The sequence below is a fragment of the Zeugodacus cucurbitae genome, chromosome 4 (assembly GCF_028554725.1).
Source record: "Zeugodacus cucurbitae isolate PBARC_wt_2022May chromosome 4, idZeuCucr1.2, whole genome shotgun sequence".
NCBI lineage: Eukaryota > Metazoa > Arthropoda > Insecta > Diptera > Tephritidae > Zeugodacus > Zeugodacus cucurbitae.
This window is the reverse complement of record NC_071669.1, coordinates 64338359-64359174: the sequence shown is the minus strand read 5'-3', so window position 1 is coordinate 64359174 and position 20816 is coordinate 64338359. Positions and strand designations below refer to the sequence as shown.

The 20816-nt window shown below is 34.9% G+C and overlaps 3 protein-coding genes across 3 annotated transcripts; all 3 read left to right on the top strand.

The window, feature by feature from the left end:
* LOC105211168 (uncharacterized) lies at positions 1-14422 on the top strand. The gene is made up of 27 exons (XM_054229927.1): positions 1-149; positions 269-484; positions 763-839; positions 913-1034; positions 1108-1260; positions 1331-1425; positions 1482-1642; positions 1748-1910; positions 5332-5408; positions 5468-5589; positions 5663-5815; positions 5880-5974; positions 6031-6191; positions 6302-6425; positions 10012-10064; positions 10138-10259; positions 10310-10418; positions 10498-10618; positions 10682-10842; positions 10923-11046; positions 12580-12795; positions 12888-12970; positions 13035-13147; positions 13210-13362; positions 13603-13700; positions 13895-14037; positions 14227-14422. The coding sequence occupies exons 1-27, from the start codon at positions 83-85 to the stop codon at positions 14398-14400; spliced, it is 3456 nt and encodes a 1151-aa protein (XP_054085902.1). The 5' UTR covers positions 1-82; the 3' UTR covers positions 14401-14422.
* LOC128921633 (serine protease snake-like) lies at positions 4440-6533 on the top strand. Its single transcript, XM_054229779.1, has 8 exons — positions 4440-4594; positions 4684-4899; positions 5332-5408; positions 5468-5589; positions 5663-5815; positions 5880-5974; positions 6031-6191; positions 6302-6533. The coding sequence occupies exons 1-8, from the start codon at positions 4528-4530 to the stop codon at positions 6470-6472; spliced, it is 1062 nt and encodes a 353-aa protein (XP_054085754.1). The 5' UTR covers positions 4440-4527; the 3' UTR covers positions 6473-6533.
* A 462-nt stretch (positions 14423-14884) lies between the features above and the next one.
* On the top strand, positions 14885-17653 carry LOC105211136 (serine protease snake). The gene is made up of 8 exons (XM_054229780.1): positions 14885-15049; positions 15122-15319; positions 15396-15472; positions 15618-15733; positions 15790-15942; positions 16024-16121; positions 16227-16387; positions 17401-17653. The coding sequence occupies exons 1-8, from the start codon at positions 14989-14991 to the stop codon at positions 17578-17580; spliced, it is 1044 nt and encodes a 347-aa protein (XP_054085755.1). The 5' UTR covers positions 14885-14988; the 3' UTR covers positions 17581-17653.
* The last annotated feature ends 3163 nt before the right edge of the window (positions 17654-20816 follow it).

Here is a 20816-nt window from a genome sequence, read left to right as displayed (position 1 = left end):
CTAATGTTTACAAGTAGCATTCAATTCTCGCATTCAAGTTTTGTGTTCACTAGCAGACAGACAGTTATAGAATTTGTAGAAGATGCGACATTTGTGCAATTATTTAAAAAAATATATGAATTTTGGTATTATTAAATGGCTGATATTGGGTAAATGCATTAATACATTAATTATAGAAATGTATTAGAAAAATATTATAAATTATATTATTTAATTTTATAATTTAATTAAATAACTATATCAACTATTTATACTACTTGATCCACAGTTTTGCTTTTTTCTCTGACAACCGAAGCTTGTTATAATAGCCAGGAGTGTTATACGCCGCAGAACTTTAGGGGATATTATTATGGACCTGAGAAATATAAAACTCTTACCGATAGTCAAAAAGCCAATTGTGAAGGGAATTGCGTGGATAACGATGAGACGCTAATCTGTTGCACATTCCATCCTCAGCACCAAAAATATCGGTTACTTTACCAATGTATGTATGTACATATATATTATAGTTAAGATCTTCGCTTTTTTAGTATACAACAGCAACGATTCTTTTAGTTTTATATTATTTAAAGCAAAAATTATTAAGGTTAAGGTAAGGTTGCATGTTAAAAAGTTTTAAGTCTCAACAATTTATAAGCTCAATGAATTTTTCAAAAAATGTCCCTGAAAGATGTTAACAGATTTTTGAAATATTTTTGAAAAAATACTATCTGTAATATCTCTCTATCTCTTAATCTCTCTCTCTCTTAATATTATTGACAGCATGTTTAGACGCTCATATACCAGTACAATTCATTACATCTGGTGTGGTTGCCATGTCAAATGAGTTTCCATTTATGGTGAGTCCAACTCCAATACTAAAATATGTATCAAAAAATGTTTAAACTTTTATTAAAAACATGTTGTTTATAGGCTGCCTTGGGTTGGCGCGTCAACGAATATGATGGTACCGAGAGCATAGCTTATAGATGTGGTGGAACTATGATCGGCAGCAGATATCTCTTAACAGCGGCGCATTGTTTCTATCACTCTAGGTAGCCTTAAAACAACTTTGGTTTACCTATTTTCTTCTCTATTTCGAATTCTTCTCTTTCTAATCCTATCCAGTGACAACCCAGTTGTGGTGCGCCCAGGTGGTTTCGATCTAAATAGCACCACAGCAGTTGATTATGAAATCGACCAGATTATCGAACATCCCGATTACATATATCCTGGGCTATACAATGACATAGCCATCGTTCGTATATCTCAGGAATATTCGTAAGCATTTAATAGATAATAGATAATTTGAAGTATAAGAAAATGGTTTACTTATGTTCTTAAATTACAGCGTAAGCCCGCCGTTTGTTGCCAGAGCGTGCGTTTGGTATAAGCCACTTGAGGAGGAGCAAGTCACTGCCATCGGCTATGGTGATACGCATTTCGGTGAGAAACTGGTGAAATTTTTGGTTTTTTTAATTTAATAACTTAGCATCTTCCAGCTGGCGCCTCATCGCCGCTCTTGATGAAAACTAGTTTATCGACCATATCGAATGAAGAGTGCAATCAACACTATGAACAGGATGATGAAATGCTAAGTTCCGGTATAGTCGCTACGCAATTGTGCGCAAAAGATCATGAAAAGCTGCGTGATACTTGTCAGGTAATATGAAAATCAAGTTTATAAGTATATATATATATATACATATATATATAAACTCAATGCCGTTTTACTATAATTTACAACATAATTACCTCAATTGTCCAGGGTGATTCTGGCGGTCCACTGATTTTATATGAAGAACTACCCACTTTTGGTCGTATGGCTTACATTGTGGGTATTACCTCGTTTGGTATTGGTTGTGGTACTGGTACACCTGCTGTTTATACACGTATTTCGGAGTATTTTGATTGGATTGAGGATACAATTTATAAATAAAGAAATATTTATGTGTAATTTGTATTATAAACAAGTAAGGAAGGGCTAAGTTCGGGTGTCACCAAACATTTTGTACTCTAGCAATTTATTGGTGTAATTTTATTAAGACAACACACAATTTGATTCATATATGCGGCGTAAAGTTCACTAGAATAACGAAAATTATCATATATAGTATATGGGGGCTGAGGTAATACTTGAACCGATTTCACTGTTTTTCACCACCAAGGTACACTATATCTAAGGCTATACGCTCACTTCATTTTATTTAAATATCTCAGATATTAACCGATATTTGCAGAATAAAGACCACCGTATTTTTGAAAAAAAAAAACCTATAATTAAGTATAGTATGGAAGCTAGGGGAAGTTATGCCATGATTTTAACCATTTCTGGTACAAAGGCACGCTATTAGAACAAAGCTCACCCTCAAGCACCAGAAGGAGTCTCAGTTACCTTTTACGCTGATGACTGTACGATATTGACGTCGGGCAATGGACACTATGACATGTGTTCGAAAGTAAACAGCTTCCTCCTCCACCTTTCTCGCTTCTTCACTGCTAGGAGCCTAACACTCTCCCCTATCAAATCCATAGCGACTTTATTCAATAATTGGACGAAGGAGTACGGTCTAGACCTGAACATTTCAATCGTAGGCATTAATATTCCGACAGTCAATAATCCCAAAATTTTGGGTGTCACTACTCCTTCACTTCCCACACGACCGCGATTGTAACCAAAGTCCTCAAGTCGCTAACAAACAAAGAAACTTTGTTGGCAACTTACCAGGCAATCGGCCGGCCGGTCCCTAATTACGCAGCCCCGATATGGTCGCCTGGATGCAGTAGGACGCAGATGGGGAAGCTTCAGACTTGTCAAAATACCGCCCTCCAAACAGTCACAGGTTGCCTCGTGAGATCTCCGGTGGAGCACCTTCACAATGAGGCCCGCATGCTACCTGTTAAGGAGCATAGCATAATGCTTACCAAGCAGTTTCTGTTGGGGTGCTTTCGTAGAAATAACCCCTGCAGTTGCCTGCTGGAAGCCGAGCCGCCTCCCAGAGCCATCAAGAGTACCTTCCTGAAATACGTAGACGACTTAAAAGACTATACCGACAGGAATTCGGACACGACAAACTATGGACAAGCACTGAACGCCATTCGCAGAGGAGCTATTAACACCTTCATTGGCTCCCTACCCGTGAATAGCGAAACAACATCCACCGTTGCAGACATCGAGCTCGAGTTGCCTTGCGAAACTAGAGTGACCCTTGCGCAACTTCGTTCGGGTTAGTGTTGCAGACTATCCAGACATACTAAACATATGTCCTGCATGCAAAGAGTCCCCGCATAACACTAACCACCTCTTTGCTTGATTAACCCTACTCATCTAACACCCTTTTCCCTTTGGTCCGATCCCACCGAAACAGCTCGTTTCCTGGGACTCCCCTTAGATGACTTCGATGACAATTAGGCTAGGCTTGTCGTTTCAGGCAGGCCTGAGTAACCGCTACAACATCAACAACATTAGAACAAAAAGATTCCATCTGACTTACATTAAAATATCTAAGGGATTTACAGATATTTTCGGTGAAAAATTACCCTTAAGCACTCAATTCTTCATGTTCAATATCCGCGGCATTGAAAAGTCATAGTCCGATTTCGACAATTTTTCCACAAGTCATGCCACAGCTCAAATACAGTATTTGTGTAAAGTTTTGTTCTGCTATCTTCATTGGTTCCTAACGTATATATTATAAAGTGAACGAGTCAGATAGAATTCAAAATTGTATTATATTATATTATCCGTTCTCAACCACGCCTAGTTGTGAACGAATTTCGCTCATTTTCCATTGGTAATATCAGGATGTCGAATAATTATAATGTACCGAATTTTATTGAAATCGGTCGAGTAGTTTCTGAGATATGGTTTTTGACCAATAAGTGGGCGACGCCACACCCATTTTCCTTTTTTTTTTTTTTTAACTGAGTGTAACCTTTTTCTGTCATTTCTTCCGTAAAACTTAGTGTTTTTGATGTTTTTCGTTAGTGAGTTAACGTTAACGAAGTAATTTTCAACATAATATTTGTATGGAGAGGGCGTGGTTATTATCCGATTTCACCACTTTTCACAAAAAAAAAAATCATCCAAATATGCCCCTACCTAGTTTGATCCTCTGTACCAAATACAACTTCAATAATTTTATTTATGGCTTAGTTATAGCTCTTTATAAGTGAATAAAACTATTATTCTCTGTGCAATATGTTGCGAGAGTATAAAAATGGCTCTACAAAATAAAAAGTTCACACGGTGTATAACAACTTTTTAACTCTGAAGAAATATTAAATGTATGAATTGTTGCTTTAAAACCACAACAAACTCACAAATATACAATAAAAAAATAAAAAAATTTGCATGCATTTCTTTGGAATGAAACCTGTTAGCTAACCATACGCAAGCGCTTCTGAAGTTTATAGGAGTAACTCACTTGTTTTTAGCCGAATAGCAATTGTTGCCAATTAGACGCCGAATGTTTACAAGTAACATTAAATTCTCGCATTCAAGTTTTGTGTTGACTAGCGGACAGACAGTTGTAGAATTTGTAGAAGATGCGGCGCTTGTGCAATCATTCAAAACAACAAATAATTGTTGGTATTATTAAATGGCTGGTATTGGGTAAATATCTAGTAAATATGTACATATATATATTTTATATTGGAAAATATTTGGTAAATATCTATTGCTTACTAATACTTTATCCACAGTTTTGCTTTTTTCTTTGACAACCGAAGCCTGTCATAGTAGTCAGGAGTGTTATACGCCGCAGAACTTTAAGGGAAATTATTATGCACCTGAGGAATACAAATCACTTACCGATAGACAAAAGGTCAATTGTGCAGGGAATTGTGTGGATAATAATGTGACGCTAATCTGTTGCACATTCAATGATCAACCCCAAAAATATCGGTTGCTTTATCAATGTATGTATGTTTTAGAATTCAGAATTTAAGCTTTGAACTTTTTTTTTAATATTTGGTGTAATAATATTCAAAGCAAAAAATAGTAGAGTTGCCATATGTTAAACATTTTTAAGTCTAAAAAAAATCTATAAACTCACTGAATTTTTCACTAAAATGTGCCTTTAAAGAGATAAACTCTAATAATTTAGTATGCGATTGTAGTGAAATATTAAAGCACGGTCATCAAACAAAATATATCTTTAAGCAGATATTTTCTGTAAGGGTTGCCATCTGTTCAAATAAATATATAAAATTCATAAAAATAAATTAACTAAAGCGGTTGACGGGTTTCTTTCGGCAATACTTGTGAAACAAATTAATATATTTTCGAAAAATTTAATTGAATTCAACTTAAAATTATTAAAATATTCTAACTCTAAATAATATTTGCAGCATGTCTGGACGCGCATTTACCGTATGGTTTTGTTACATTTGGTGTGGTAGCTGAGCCAAATGAGTTTCCATTTATGGTACGTTCAATTCAAATTTATGTACTTAATTATAGATATATGTTTCTTTGAAATCCTAGGCTGCCTTGGGTTGGCGTGTCACCGAAAAGAATGGCACCAAGAGCATAGCTTATAGATGTGGTGGAACTATGATCGGCAGCAGATTTCTCTTAACAGCGGCACACTGTTTCTATCACTCCAGGTAGCCTTTAACCAATTTTGGTTCAGCTATATTCTTCTCAATTTCTAATTCTACTCTTTCCATTTCTCCTCAGTGACTACCCAGTTGTGGTGCGCCCCGGTGGTTTCGATCTAAATAGCACCGAAGCAGTTGATTATGATATCGACCAGATTATCGAACATCCCGACTACATATATCCAGAGCTATATAATGACATAGCGATCGTTCGTATCTCCAGGGGTTATGTGTAAGTATTTTTTAAAATATAGCTATTTATAATTAGATTAAATGTGCCGATTATAATATTACAGTAATTATTCGCCAATTGTTGCTAGAGCATGCGTGTGGTATCAGCCACTGGCTGAGGAGCACGTCATTGCCATCGGCTATGGTGATACACAATTCGGTGAGAAATTGGTGAAATTGTTGATTTTTTTAATTTAATAACTTAGCATCTTCCAGCTGGCAACCCATCGCCGCTCTTGATGAAAACTAGTTTATCGACCATATCGAATGAAGAATGCAATCAACACTATGAACAGGATGATGAAATGCTCAGTTCCGGTATAGTCGCTACACAATTGTGCGCAAAAGATCATGAAAAGCTGCGTGATACTTGTCAAGTAATATGAAAATCAAGTTTATAAGTATATATATATATACTATATACATATATATATAAACTCAATGCCGTTTTACTATAATTTACAACATAATTACCTCAATTGTCCAGGGTGATTCTGGCGGTCCACTGATTGTATATGAAGAACTCCCCGGTTACATTCGTATGGCTTATATTGTGGGTATTACCTCCTTTGGTATTGGCTGCGGTACTGGTACACCGGCCATTTATACACGTATTTCGGAGTATTTCGATTGGATTGAGGACACAATGTTTAAATAAAGAAATATTTATGTATAAAATATATAATAAACGCCGATTTCTTCCATTTTCAAACTACAATATTGTGATGCCAAGGAAATGTTATGCAACGAATTTTGTTGAAATTGGTCGAGTAGTTTCTGAGATATAGTTTATATGACCCATAGTGAACGGAGCTACCCCCATTTAAAATTTTGTATAGAAATATAAGAGCAGCTGCAGCCCTTCCGTACCATCTTTACCATGGAATTTAAAGTTTCTGGCGATTATCCTTTCAGGATTTAAACATTTTTATTAGTTTTCAACATAACCTTTTAATGGGAGGTAGGACTATTTGACATTACTAAGCTTTATGAGAATGCGCAGTGGAGAAAAATATTCAAATTCGATTCACTTAAATAGTGAAGCAGGGTGTATATGTATTTGTATATACAAAATAAAACTAAAGAGCACCGATGGGAAACGTACTGTACCGTTGTTGGTAATGGCGTTTGACGCGCCACTTAGAGTGGCTGATAGCTTTTTAAATTTATTTATTTAACTTTATTTATATTATATAATATATTCGTCATATATATTGTATAAAGTCCATTGAAAGTTGGAAACCATAATATTAGGTTAGAAGCACCGAGGTCCTCATGTTCGATATATGGGGCCTTAAAAACCTATGGTCCGATTTCGGCGATTTGTAGAATGGGGCTGCCACACTATTAACATAGTATTTGTGCAAAGTTCTGCACCGATATCTTCACTAGTACTTACTTTATATTTTGTAAAGAAAACTATACAGATTGTCTTCAAAGTTCTGGTATATAGGAAGTAGGCGTGGTTGTGAAGCGATTTGGCCTATTTTCACAACATATCATTGGAATGTAAGGAAACTATTACAAACCAAGTTTCATTGAAATCGATCGAGTAGTTCCTGAGATATGGTTTTTGACCCATAAGTGGGCGACGCCACGCCCATTTTCCATTTTGTAAAAATATCTGAGTACAACTTTCATCTGCCATTTCTTATGTAAAATTTAGTGTTTCTGACGTTTTTCGTTAGTGAGTTAACGCACTTTTAATAAGTTTCAACCTAACTTTTGTATGGGAGGTGGGCTTGGTTATGATCCGATTTCTTTCATTTTTTGACTGTATTGGGAAGTGGCTAAACAAAACGACTGCAGAAAGTTTGGTTTATATAGGTCTATTGGTTTGCGATATATGTACAAAAAACTTAGTAGGGGGCGGGGCCACGCCCACTTCCCCAAAAAAATTACATCCAAATATGCGCCTTCATAGTGCGATCCTTCATAAAAATAATTTTTTTTATTTCCATAGCTTTATTTATGGCTTAGTTATGGCATTTTTGTTTTCGGTTTTCGCCATTTTGTGGGCGTGGCAGGGGTCCGATTTTGCTCATTTTCGAAAGCAACCTTCCTACGGTGCCAAGTTTCATCAAGATATCTTAATTTTTACTCAAGTTACAGCTTGCACAGACGGACGGACGGACGGACAGACAGACAGACATTCGGATTTGAACTCCACTCTTCACCCTGATCACTTTGGTATATATAACCCTATATCTAACTCGTTTAGTTTTGGGTGTTACAAACAACCGTTATGTGAACAAAACTGTAATACTCTCTTTAGCAACATTTGTTGCGAGAGTATAAAAATGCATCAGTCAAGCATCAATGTTGTCGTTCATTTAATAAAAATAGAAAAGCAGAGCGCAGCTAACAAAAAACCTAACGTAGACAAAGTTATGATTGAATATTTTACGATTTTAAAATTTTAAATTTATCCGGTTTATCTGTTTTAATCAAGTTAGGCATGCCAGCTCCAAATCGTGAATAAATGATGCATTTAATAGAGAATTCAAACAGGAACGGGAATATGTCTTTTAATATGATTACCAGAAATTTAATTCGGTAGTTCAAATGAATATATCGCTGTTGAATCGCCAACAGAACAAACACAATCGTTGACGATTTTCTGTAACTTTGTCTCATCGAAGAGCGTATCCATCAACAAAGTATTCCCATCTACAAAAATAATGAATGGTTGAGAGTGTGAGCGATTTTGGCGGTTAAGAGTTAGATGACTTAAACTACATAATGCAGAATGAAAGCATTAGTACGAGTACACTTCATTCATTCACATCTAGTGCCTGTGTAATAAACAAAAGATTGACACCGTAGTAATCATGTTTCGAAATTTAAACCAACTAAACGCGTTTGTTGGTAAAAAAATCAATGAACAAAGTGATCTACGCGATGATACTCAATGGAAAGTTCGAAGTTGAAGAAGTTCTGATTCCGAGGATACCGATGATCCTAACCTATATGCCGTTTGAGTTGAAACGAGTTCAATTTCCGTTCCGTCTAGCATTCGCTATGGCCATTGCACGTTTGTGGTCTGAATCTTGAAAATGCATGTTATTGCCATGGCCAATTATACGCGACATGAATGAATGAATGAAGTCAATAAAATCAAAAATCTGCTAATTTATTGCCTCTAAGGCGGAAGTAAATACACCGCCGGGTCAGCTAGTAAAAATAATAAAAAAACGTAAATGTTTGTCTTTTATTTCAAACCTGTTAAACGAACTGTTCTCAAGCGCTTAATTTTAACGGAACATGCTTTAATTTAATATCAATTGTTGCCTAATATTTACCAGCAGCATAAAATGCGCGCATTCTAGTTTTGTTTTCACCAGCAGACAGACAGTTGTAGAATTTGTAGAAGATGCGGCGCGTGTGCAATTATTCAAATCAACATATAATTTTTGATATTATTAAATGGCTGATATTGGGTAAATGCATTAATACATTAATTATAGAAATATATTAGCAAAAATATTACAAATTATATTATTTAATTAATTATTTCATTCACAGTTTTGCTTTTTTCTCTGACAATCGAAGCATGTTATACCCTTCAAGAGTGTTATACGCCGCAGGACTTTAAGGGAAATTATTATTCACCTGAGCAATACAAAATTCTTACCGACAGTGAAAAGGTCAATTGTGAAGGGAATTGTGTGGATAACAATGAGACGCTAATCTGTTGCACATTCAATGAGCAACCCGAAAAATATCGCTTGCTTTATCAATGTATGTATAGTATGTTTTAGAATTTATTTAGTCTTTATTATATAAAAAAAATTTGCTTTTAAAGAGATAAACGGATGTTTACAACGTTGGAAAAAGAAAATGAAAACTTATTGCGAAATTAGTTGCCACCATTTTATAAATTAGAATCTGTTATAATGAAAAACTTGCTCATCAAACGTGGTATACTCTTAAGCAGACATTTTCTCTAAGGGTTAGCATCCGTTCAAATAAATATATAAAATTCATAAAAATAAATTAACTAAAGCGGTTGACGGTTCTTTCGAATATATTTGTGAAAGAAATTAATATATTTTCGAAATAATTAATTGAATTTAATTTATATTTATTAAAATATTCTTACCCTTATTATTATGGACAGCATGTGTAGACGATCATCGGACTAAGCCGGGTGATGTTACTACTTGAGGTGTGCAGGCTGATCCTTCCTTACCACAGCAGCCGTTGCGCATGGTTGTGAGGTGGCTAAGCCAAATGAGTTTCCATTTATGGTGAGTTCAACTTCAATGCTAAACTATTTTTCTGGAAATGTGTCAACTTTTATTCAAAACATGTTATTTATAGGCTGCCTTGGGTTGGCGCATCACCGAAAAGGATGGCACCGAGAGCATAGCTTATAGATGTGGTGGAACTATGATCGGCATCAGATATATCTTAACAGCGGCGCACTGTTTCTATCACTCCAGGTATGCTTTAGCAAGTTTTGTTTAGCTATTCTCTACTCACTTCTCCTCAGTGAGGACCCAGTTGTGGTGCGTCCCGGTGGTTTCGATCTAAATAGCACCGAAGCAGTTGATTATGATATCGATCAGATTATCGAACATGCCGATTACATATATCCAGAGGTATATAATGACATAGCCATCGTTCGTATCTCCAGGGGTTATTTGTAAGTATTTGTATAGTTTAACTATTTATAATTAGATTAAATATGCCAGTTATTACATTAGCAGTAGCAAGATGCCAATTATCACAGCATGCATGTGGTATAGCCCACTGGCTGACGAGCAAGTGACTGCCATCGGCTATGTTGATACGCAGTTCGGTGAGAAATTGGTATAATTCTTGGTTTTTTTTTTTAATTTAACAAATACTAAACATCTTTCAGCTGGCAACCCATCGCCGCTCTTGATGAAAACTAATTTAACGACAATATCGAATGAAGAGTGCAATCAACACTATGAACAGGATGATGAAGTGCTCACTTCCGGTGTAGTCGCTACACAATTGTGTGCGAAAGATGATGAAAAGATGCGTGATACTTGTCAGGTAATATGAAAATCTAGTTTTCCTCAAAACTCAATGGCGTTTTACTATTATTTTGTAACGTAATTATCTCAATTGTCTAGGGTGATTCTCGCGGTCCACTGATTGTATATAAAGAACTACCCGGTTACACTCGTATGACTTATGTTGTGGGTATTACCTCGTTCGGTATTGGTTGTGGTACTGGTACACCGGGCATTTATACACGTATTTCGGAGTATTTCGATTGGATTGAGGACGCAATTTATAAATAAAAAAATATATATGTATAAATTGTATATAGTAATAAGAAAGAGTTAAATAATTCCGCTATTTAAAAGAGACTGCATATAAATTGTAAGTTGAAACTGCAAAAATTTACCTCATGGCTTTAGGACTACCCTACCAATTAATAATTGTTACGGTTTTACCAAAAAACCGGCTGTAACTGTCATATATATTGCGCTCACTTGTATATAAGTGAGTTACACTGTGGAAAATAGGTTATTAAATGTAAGAATAATTGAGAATTTTGTACTCATATTTATACAGTTTTATTCTGCCCAGGTCTGTAACAAAATAACAACAAAACATTTAATGTTAATGACATGTTAATTTTTTATTAAAGATTAATTAATTTACTAGTCAAATAATTAATAAATTATTAAATAATTAGAAATCAAAAAAAGCTTCTGCACCATAAAGCAGGAAGGGAATGATAAGCGACTTCTAGAGTTTGATTTTGTTTCGTCGAGAGAGGACTTTAGTTTTCAATTGATTTTACCTTCTCTATTTAGCTCTGCAGCACGTATTATTTTTTCCAGCATCAAGTTAAAGAATTCACACGGTAGTGAGTCACCTTGTCTGAAACCTCGTTTGGTATCGAACGGCTCGGAGAGGTCCTTCCCAATCGTGACGGAGTTTTTGGTGTTGCTCAACGTGGGATCTCCCTTTTTATGGATTGGGCAGAGTACACTGAGATTCCAATCGTCAGGCATGCTTTCTTCCGATCATATTCTGTAAAGAAGCAGATGCACGCACCGTACCAGTTCTTCGTCGCCGTATTTGAATAGCTCTGCCGGTAATCTATCGGCCCCCGCTACTTTGCGGGTAATTGCTATTCGAATTTCTTCATGGTCGGGTAATGGAACATCTGTTCCATCGTCATCGATTGGGGAATCGGGTTCGTCATCTCCTGGTGTTGTACTTTCCATGCCATTCAGCAGGTCGGAGAAGTGTTCCCTCCATAATCCCAGTATGCCCTGGACATCGGTTACCAGATTACCACCTTGGTCTCTACGGTCTTGAAAGCTTCGTTAAATCGCTTCATTTTTTCATAAAATTTTTAACATTACATTTTAAAATATTAAATTTCTTTTTCAACGAAATTGCCATTTTCCCACAAACAAAATGTAGATACCGTTATTCTTAACAGTGTTGCTAACAGGTAGGCATGTAAATATGTAAGCAATTATACTGTAAGAGCAACTTCTTCTGCCAACGAAGCACCGCAAGAGTGCAGTGCGAGTTAAGTAGTTCTTGTGGTCAGACGGTCAGTTGCGCTGCGCTCATCTCAAACTGAAGTTGAAGTAAACAGCAGCAAAGAAGTAACGCTTGCAAGATGCACAAGCCAACAAAACTCATTCGCTTACTAGCAGCGCTAGAATTGTTGATTATAGGTAAAAATAAATATTTTTTAATCATATTTTTTGTTTATGGGTATATTTTCGAAATAAAAAATTGCAAATTTTATTTCACCAGCACCTAATATGCGCTTAGCCATTGCCTGCCACGACGATCAGATCTGTTTGACACCGCGTAACCGGCTCGGCAACTATGTAACACGCGCTAATTATCTTAAATTGTCCAAGGAATTACAAGATTTATGCCTAGGCGTATGTAATTACAATGCAACAACACGATTTATATGCTGCACCAATTTTGATGAGCCCTCAGTACAGAGAATATCGCAAACTCGTGAGTGACCTATGAAAATATATATAAAGTATTTGTTGTTGTTGTTTGTCAAAATTGTTATAAAATTTGAGAATTTCACCGTTTTATGACAGAATGTGAACGAGATCATCGCAAATTGTCCTTTATATTCATCACAAATGGCAAGCCTGCGCGTGAAAATGAATTTCCGTTCATGGTGAGTACAATTTTTTTTTTTTTTATATTTTCACTATGTTAAAATATTCATTTTTCAACATTAGGTTGCCATCGGTTGGCGCTCGACATTTGGCGACAATGGGATTACATACAGATGTGGTGGCGCCTTAATCACCAGTCGGCATTTATTAACGGCTGCACATTGTCTGCACGCAGAGTATGTAGTAGTATATAACGGTACATTAATATATATATATATTTATATTCCCCACATTACAGTGCACCACCAATTGTAGTGCGTCCAGGTGGTTTCGATTTAGATGATGGTGATGCGCGCGATATTGAAATCGATCAAATTCACATACATCCAGGCTATCAATATCCGGGTGTCTACAATGACATTGCAATTATACTTATGAAAGAGGAGTACTAGTGAGTATAACGGCACATTAAATTGCGAAGAAATTGTGGTCTTCACAAAAGCCGTGAAACGACCTTGACTACCAAAAGAAAAGTATTTGAAATTTTTGATTTTGTTTCATAACTCTGAGACCAAACCACTAGCTTTTCGCCATATTTACATGAAATGTAGCAGTTCTATATTTTATTTCAACAAAAATGTGAATTTAACTTAGCTATTCAATACCATTATGTTCCTTAACCATACTTCAGTACCCCCAGAACAGTGAACTCTGGACCAGCATGTTTGTGGGCAAAACCATTATATACGGCAAATGTTACGGCTATCGGTTATGGAAATACGCAATTTGGTAAGTAAATAATATGAAAATAGTATACTCACCACGTGGTGAGTTTCTTGAAATGTGTTTGTATGCAATTTTATGCATAAAATATGAAAATTTTTATACTCACCACGTGGTGAATTTCTTAAAATGTATCTAAATGCTGTTAAGTGTATTTAAAATTTTATCTCATGCTTTTTTCTTTTCTCCCACTTAATCAGCCGGCTTAGCATCGTCCAAATTAATGAAGGCTCAGTTGAGTATTCTACCAAATGAAAAATGCGCCGCATATTATGAAGAAGATGGCATTATATTTTCGCAATTATGTGCTAATGATCCGATAGAAAGGGGTGATACATGTCAGGTGAGTTGAAATTGATTTGAAGAAGTAGATGTTATTATTGATTAAAAAATTGTATTATGAAAAAAAAAATTATAATAGGTTACATTATTTTAATTATTTTTTTCTAATTTTATATTTAATTTTTTTTTTAAATAAATATTATTTATTATTAAGAGTTTATGCATATATTGAGAACACATTTTCGCACAGGGTGACTCCGGCGGCCCTATCATAATGTACCGTAATATCGGTAAACATATTTTTAATGTACCATACATAGTTGGCATCACCTCTTTCGGCATTGGTTGCGGCACTGGAGCACCAGGAGTTTACACTCGCGTCGCCAGTTACGTGGACTGGATTGAGAAAATTGTCTACTATTGAAAGTGTTTTTATTTAAAATTAAAATGCGTATTGAAAAATATAATTTTTATTAACACAATTATTTATATTAAAATATTTATATTTAAAAGTAAAAATAATCATTAGAAGCAAAAAAAGAAGAAACTTGTATATTTAATTGTAGCCTAAATCCTAAAGGTATGCTACATTTTTCTCGTATTGAAATTAAAATTTAGAATCGTTTACTATGAAACAATTGATTAAGGATTAAAGATATAAAGGAGCTGAGTAAAATATTGACCCTTTTCTATACATTTTTACCATTCGAGTGAAAAATTCGTTTAATTTCAAGTATTGAAGATTAAATTAAAAATCATTGCCTACATATAGGCAAATTTCATACTTGAAAACTTACAATTTTCGCAAAATTAAATCTCAACTCATCCGCGCTTTAAATTGCTATTCATTTGTACTCGTTTATTACCTCAACTTGTAGTTGCTTGTAGACAGTAAAAATTCTTAAAGAGCCACAAGCGTGCACTCAACTCACTCTAAAAGTCAGAACAAGTTTAGTCGTCCTTATGTACAGTGACTTGTCGCTTGTTGTTTAGACAGAAGAACGCTTAAAAAATGCGCATTTTAGATTTCATTGGCGTCATTGGCTTATTCCTCGTACAATTTTCAATTTTGGGTAAAATTTTAATATTTTAAAATTCTATTTTGCAAATCTACAAGTGAATCTGTAACTTATGTGACCACACAGTGAAGGGCTGCTATGAGTATCAAAGTTGTCTGACCCCACGAAACCGGCTTGGTGCGTATGTAACGCGTGATGTCTACCGTCAGATGGCGAAGAAATCGCAAGACATCTGTTTGGGTGTCTGTAATTACAACAAGACTACACAATTGATTTGTTGCGCCTATCAGGATAAGCCGGCGGACAAGAGAATATCGCAAATTCGTGAGTTTTATGAGAAAAAAAATTTAAATATTTGCTGTTGTTGTTTTTGTATTTGGTTTTATTTTCTATTTAAAAGAATGTGAGATCGAACACACGAGACATCAATTAATAGTACATGGCAAGTTGGCGAAAATAAATGAATTTCCATTCATGGTGAGTATATTAAAGCTGTGGTGAAAAAAATTTAATTTTATTTTTTTTTTATTATTTTTATTTTATTATTTATTTATTTTTTTAATAATTTATTTAATTTTTAATAATTACTATTAATTATTTTTAATTTAATTTTTTTCCGCAGGTCGCCATTGGTTGGCGCGACTTGTTTGCCGTTAACACCATAACCTATAAATGTGGTGGAGCTTTAATTGATCGCAGATATTTAGTGACAGCGGCGCATTGCCTTTATCATTCTGAGTATATAATCTATAAATAACGGTAATTTTTTATTAATTTTTTTTTCGAAATTTCAGTCAACCACCCATTGTGGTGCGTCCAGGTGGTTTCAACTTAACTGATGCGTTTGCAAAGGATTTCGAAATCGATGAAATCTACATACATCCTGGCTACGATTACCCGAGCGCTTACAATGACATTGCAATTATACGCTTGAAGGAGCCATATTAGTAGGTTTTGATGTCGATTTGAGTTTCGCTGCGAAATTAAGTGAGGTTATGTTAGATGAAATAAAAACTTAATTTTTTTAGTGCCCAGAGTTTCAACAACACTGGTCCGGCTTGTGTTTGGGCACTACCTTTGCATGGTGCCAATGTTACAGCTATCGGCTATGGCAGCACCAAATTTGGTGAGTACAACTTTTTCAATACTCTTTTTAAACATAATTTTAAGAAAGAAATATGTATTACAAAGCATACTTACTTAGTTCTTACCTCTATTTAAACACACTAAGCCGGTTTAGCTTCAAACGCCTTGATGAAGACGGACCTTAGGATCTTGACCAATGAAGATTGTGGCAAATATTACGACCGAGATGAAGATTTGCTTTATAATGGTATTATACACACGCAGGTGTGTGCGAATGATACTGTTGGAATGAGTGATACTTGTCAGGTGAGTATAACTATATTTATAATGTGTTTAACTTTTGCAAAAAATACGTCGAATAGATGAAAAAAAAATTGATGTAAATGCATATATTTTTTAAGGAAAGTACGTTGAATGCATGATTTTAATGAGTTTTACTTACTTACGTCGAATAGATGAAACATTTTTAAATGTGGGCATATATATGTATAAATACATATACGTCAAATAGATGAATTTTGGTTGCTGAAAAATGCTTTGTGTTGTTGAATATTAAAAAAAAGAAGTCGAATAGGTGGAAGAAACTACGAAGTATATGCACTTTAAAGAAAGTACGTCGAATAGGTGAATTTGATTAATTTTGAGTCATGGAAATTTTCTTTGATTACGTCGAATAGATGAAAATAATGTATATACATATAAATACTTTGAATAAATAAAAAAGGCGATGTACATACACTTGATGAATATTTTACCGAAATACGTCGAATAGATGAACTTTGATTGCTAGGAATTGGTTTGCATTTTTAAAGAAAAATCCTCAAATATATGAAAAAACATCGAAATAATTATATTTTAAGCGAAATACGTCGAATAGATGAATTTTGATTGCTGAGAATTGGTTTGCATTATTAAAAAAACATCGAAAAGATGAAAAAATATCTTAACCGAAACACGTCGAATATATGAACTTGGACTGCTGAGAATCGTTTTGAATTTTTGAAGAAAAAACGTCAAATAGATGAAAAAATATCGAAATACGAAAATACGTCGAATAGATGAATTTTGTTTGCTGAGAATAGGTTTGCGGTATACAGAAGTCAGTCCGAAGAAAGTACGACGAATTGTAATGGTTTGCATTATTGAGTATTTTGAACCAAATACGTCAAATAGACGAATATATAAATTTTGATTCCTGCATTGTTGTGTATAATTATTGATATAAAAATTTAATTGTTGCTAAAAACGCCATTTGATTATTGAATATTTTGAAATACCATTGAATTTATAACAATATTTTTCTTTCGCAAAACCTACAGGGTGACTCGGGTGGACCGATTATAATGTATCGTAATATCAATGAAGACTACTTTTACGAAATGCCTTACTTAGTTGGTATCACCTCATTTGGTAATGGTTGTGGCGGTGGGCTACCAGGGGTGTATACGCGCGTCGCTAGCTATATAGATTGGATCGAGAAAATCGTTTATTATGTATGAGAAAATAAAGAATAATATATATAAAATAAACACACAAAAAAACAATTTTGCAATAAAATTGAAATATAAGATCCATAACAACTAACTTCAATAGTTTCATATTCAGCGCTTGCATAACGGCACTTTTCTGCACAGTTATTTTACAGCTTTATTTTTGATTTTTGGTTTTTTTTTGATGACGATTAAAGGTTCGTTAAATTTGAAATTTCCGCATAAGTGACGACGACACGTTTTGTCGCTAACTGTACACATGCTAGCCGTCAAATTGCCGACTTGGTGTGATGTCACCGCAAAACACAGCTGGAGGCTGCTGATAGTTCCAAATAATGCAATGGATGCGGTGTAATGGCAAAGGTCAAATGTTATGTAAAACATGTGACGCCTGCGCCTGCGCACAACTGTGTCAACAGACAGATTTTGTTGGTGAGGCGCGCAATTGTTGCTCCAGGCGCTAATCACAATAGCTGAATTATTAGAATTGCTATATGAGCATGCACATATATATATTTACGATCCTACGTATGTGCGCAAAGGATAAGTGTATCAGCGGTGACGTTGTCGCATCAACGCCTGTTTGCAACACGAGTCACCTCTGATAAGGTGCGCATGCTCACTTTCGCTTTTGTTGCTGATATTGTTGTAGCAGACTATCATTCACTGAATTAACATAATCGTGATACTGCAGGCACGCCGCGTCTATAAAGTGAAATACTATAAATTGAAAGCGAAAAATACATATACAGACAGACAGACTGCCAGACATGTGTGCATAAGTGACGGTTTGGGCAGTAGGTGCTGCATAGAAAGTGTTTATAGGTGTTGCATGAGCAAATAAATAGCAAAATTTCCTCCGGCGAGCATTTATGCACATAGTCTATGCCACCCTAATACATATGCATGTAATTTGTTGGGCTAAATTCGAGCGTAGCAAATTTTCGTGTTTACCGTTATATTGATGTTAAATTTTTTTTCAACAGCATTTTTGTTTCTTCTTCTTCTTCGCTGCTCAGTGCTTTGCAGTGCAAAATTTTAAATTTTTAGCATTTAATTTTTTTTGTTATTGTTTTTGTTATTTTGTCAATAAAAATGCATTGTTTAGCTTTTTATAAAATTTTTTTGGTTTTGTATATATTTTTTATGTTCTAAATAAATAAGAAATTATATATTAGTTTAGTTGATTTTCTTATCATTTCTTATTGTTGTTCTTGTTGTTGTTTTATATTGCTGCTAAGCTTGAGAGTGTATAGTTTACGAGTTTTACCGGCTTATTTTCAAATGTCAGTTTAACGTCGGGTGTGTGTAGAGTAAATATTTATGCAGCAGCAGTGTTGTAACGGGTGATTTTTTTGAGGTTAGGATTTTCATGCATTAGTATTTGACAGATCACGTGGGATTTCAGACATGGTGTCAAAGAGAAAGATGCTCAGTATGCTTTGACATTTCATCATGAATAGACTTACTAACGAGCAACGCTTGCAAATCATTGAATTTTATTACCAAAATCAGTGTTCGGTTCGAAATGTGTTTCGCGCTTTACGTCCGATTTATGGTCTACATAATCGACCAAGTGAGCAAACAATTAATGCGATTGTGACCAAGTTTCGCACTCAGTTTACTTTATTGGACATTAAACCAACCACACGAATGCGTACAGTGCGTACAGAAGAGAATATTGCGTCTGTTTCTGAGAGTGTGGCTGAAGACCGTGAAATGTCGATTCGTCGCCGTTCGCAGCAATTGGGTTTGTGTTATTCGACCACATGGAAGATTTTACGCAAAGATCTTGGTGTAAAACCGTATAAAATACAGCTCGTGCAAGAACTGAAGCCGAACGATCTGCCACAACGTCGAATTTTCAGTGAATGGGCCCTAGAAAAGTTGGCAGAAAATCCGCTTTTTTATCGACAAATTTTGTTCAGCGATGAGGCTCATTTCTGGTTGAATGGCTACGTAAATAAGCAAAATTGCCGCATTTGGGGTGAAGAGCAACCAGAAGCCGTTCAAGAACTGCCCATGCATCCCGAAAAATGCACTGTTTGGTGTGGTTTGTACGCTGGTGGAATCATTGGACCGTATTTTTTCAAAGATGCTGTTGGACGCAACGTTACGGTGAATGGCGATCGCTATCGTTCGATGCTAACAAACTTTTTGTTGCCAAAAATGGAAGAACTGAACTTGGTTGACATGTGGTTTCAACAAGATGGCGCTACATGCCACACAGCTCGCGATTCTATGGCCATTTTGAGGGAAAACTTCGGAGAACAATTCATCTCAAGAAATGGACCCGTAAGTTGGCCACCAAGATCATGCGATTTAACGCCTTTAGACTATTTTTTGTGGGGCTACGTCAAGTCTAAAGTCTACAGAAATAAGCCAGCAACTATTCCAGCTTTGGAAGACAACATTTCCGAAGAAATTCGGGCTATTCCGGCCGAAATGCTCGAAAAAGTTGCCCAAAATTGGACTTTCCGAATGGACCACCTAAGACGCAGCCACGGTCAACATTTAAATGAAATTATCTTCAAAAAGTAAATGTCATGAACCAATCTAACGTTTCAAATAAAGAACCGATGAGATTTTGCAAATTTTATGCGTTTTTTTTTTTTAAAAAGTTATCAAGCTCTTAAAAAATCACCCTTTATTTAATGTTGAGCATTGTTTTTGTAGTAAGAGAACGAATTTTTGTAAAAAAAATAAAAAATCTATGCTATTGCACTCAAAAAAAATATTAAAAAAAGATCTGGTGGAAAATATTTAAATACTAAAAAATGGTCGAAATTTTTGGAAATTTTTTCTGGTCGAAAATATTTTAATATAAAAACACTGGTCGAAATTTTTTTTAATTTTTTCTGGTCGAAAATGTGCTTCGAAGCAATTGCATTAAATTCTATAATTTTCTACGAAAAATTTAAAAAATTAAAAAAAAAACTGGTCGAAATTTTTAATGGTCGAAAATTTGCTTTGAAGCAATGACAATAAGTTCTATAATTTTCTATAAAAATTTTTAAAAGTTAAAGGCACTGGACAAAATTTTTTAATTTTTTTTTGGTCGAAAATGTGCTTTGAAGCAATTGCAATAAATTCTATCATTTCTATAACAAATTTTTAAGAATTAAAAAAACTGGTCGAAATTTTTTTCTTGTCGAAAATGTGTTTTGAAGCAATTGCAATAAATTCTATAATTTTCTAAAACAAATTTTAAAAATTAAAAAAACTGGTCGAAATTGTTTTTAATA

Bases quoted from the DNA above. Each gene is read 5' to 3' on its own strand.
- LOC105211168 (XM_054229927.1), top strand. From the start codon at position 83: ATGCGACATTTGTGCAATTATTTAAAAAAATATATGAATTTTGGTATT. The intron at 150-268 runs GTAAATGCATTA...CTTGATCCACAG, and splicing joins TATTAAATGGCTGATATTGG to TTTTGCTTTTTTCTCTGACA. The intron at 10,260-10,309 runs GTATGCTTTAGC...ACTTCTCCTCAG, and splicing joins CACTGTTTCTATCACTCCAG to TGAGGACCCAGTTGTGGTGC.
- LOC105211136 (XM_054229780.1), top strand. From the start codon at position 14,989: ATGCGCATTTTAGATTTCATTGGCGTCATTGGCTTATTCCTCGTACAA. The intron at 15,050-15,121 runs GTAAAATTTTAA...GTGACCACACAG, and splicing joins CGTACAATTTTCAATTTTGG to TGAAGGGCTGCTATGAGTAT. The intron at 15,320-15,395 runs GTGAGTTTTATG...TCTATTTAAAAG, and splicing joins CAAGAGAATATCGCAAATTC to AATGTGAGATCGAACACACG.
- LOC128921633 (XM_054229779.1), top strand. From the start codon at position 4,528: ATGCGGCGCTTGTGCAATCATTCAAAACAACAAATAATTGTTGGTATT. The intron at 4,900-5,331 runs GTATGTATGTTT...TAATATTTGCAG, and splicing joins ATATCGGTTGCTTTATCAAT to CATGTCTGGACGCGCATTTA. The intron at 5,590-5,662 runs GTAGCCTTTAAC...ATTTCTCCTCAG, and splicing joins CACTGTTTCTATCACTCCAG to TGACTACCCAGTTGTGGTGC.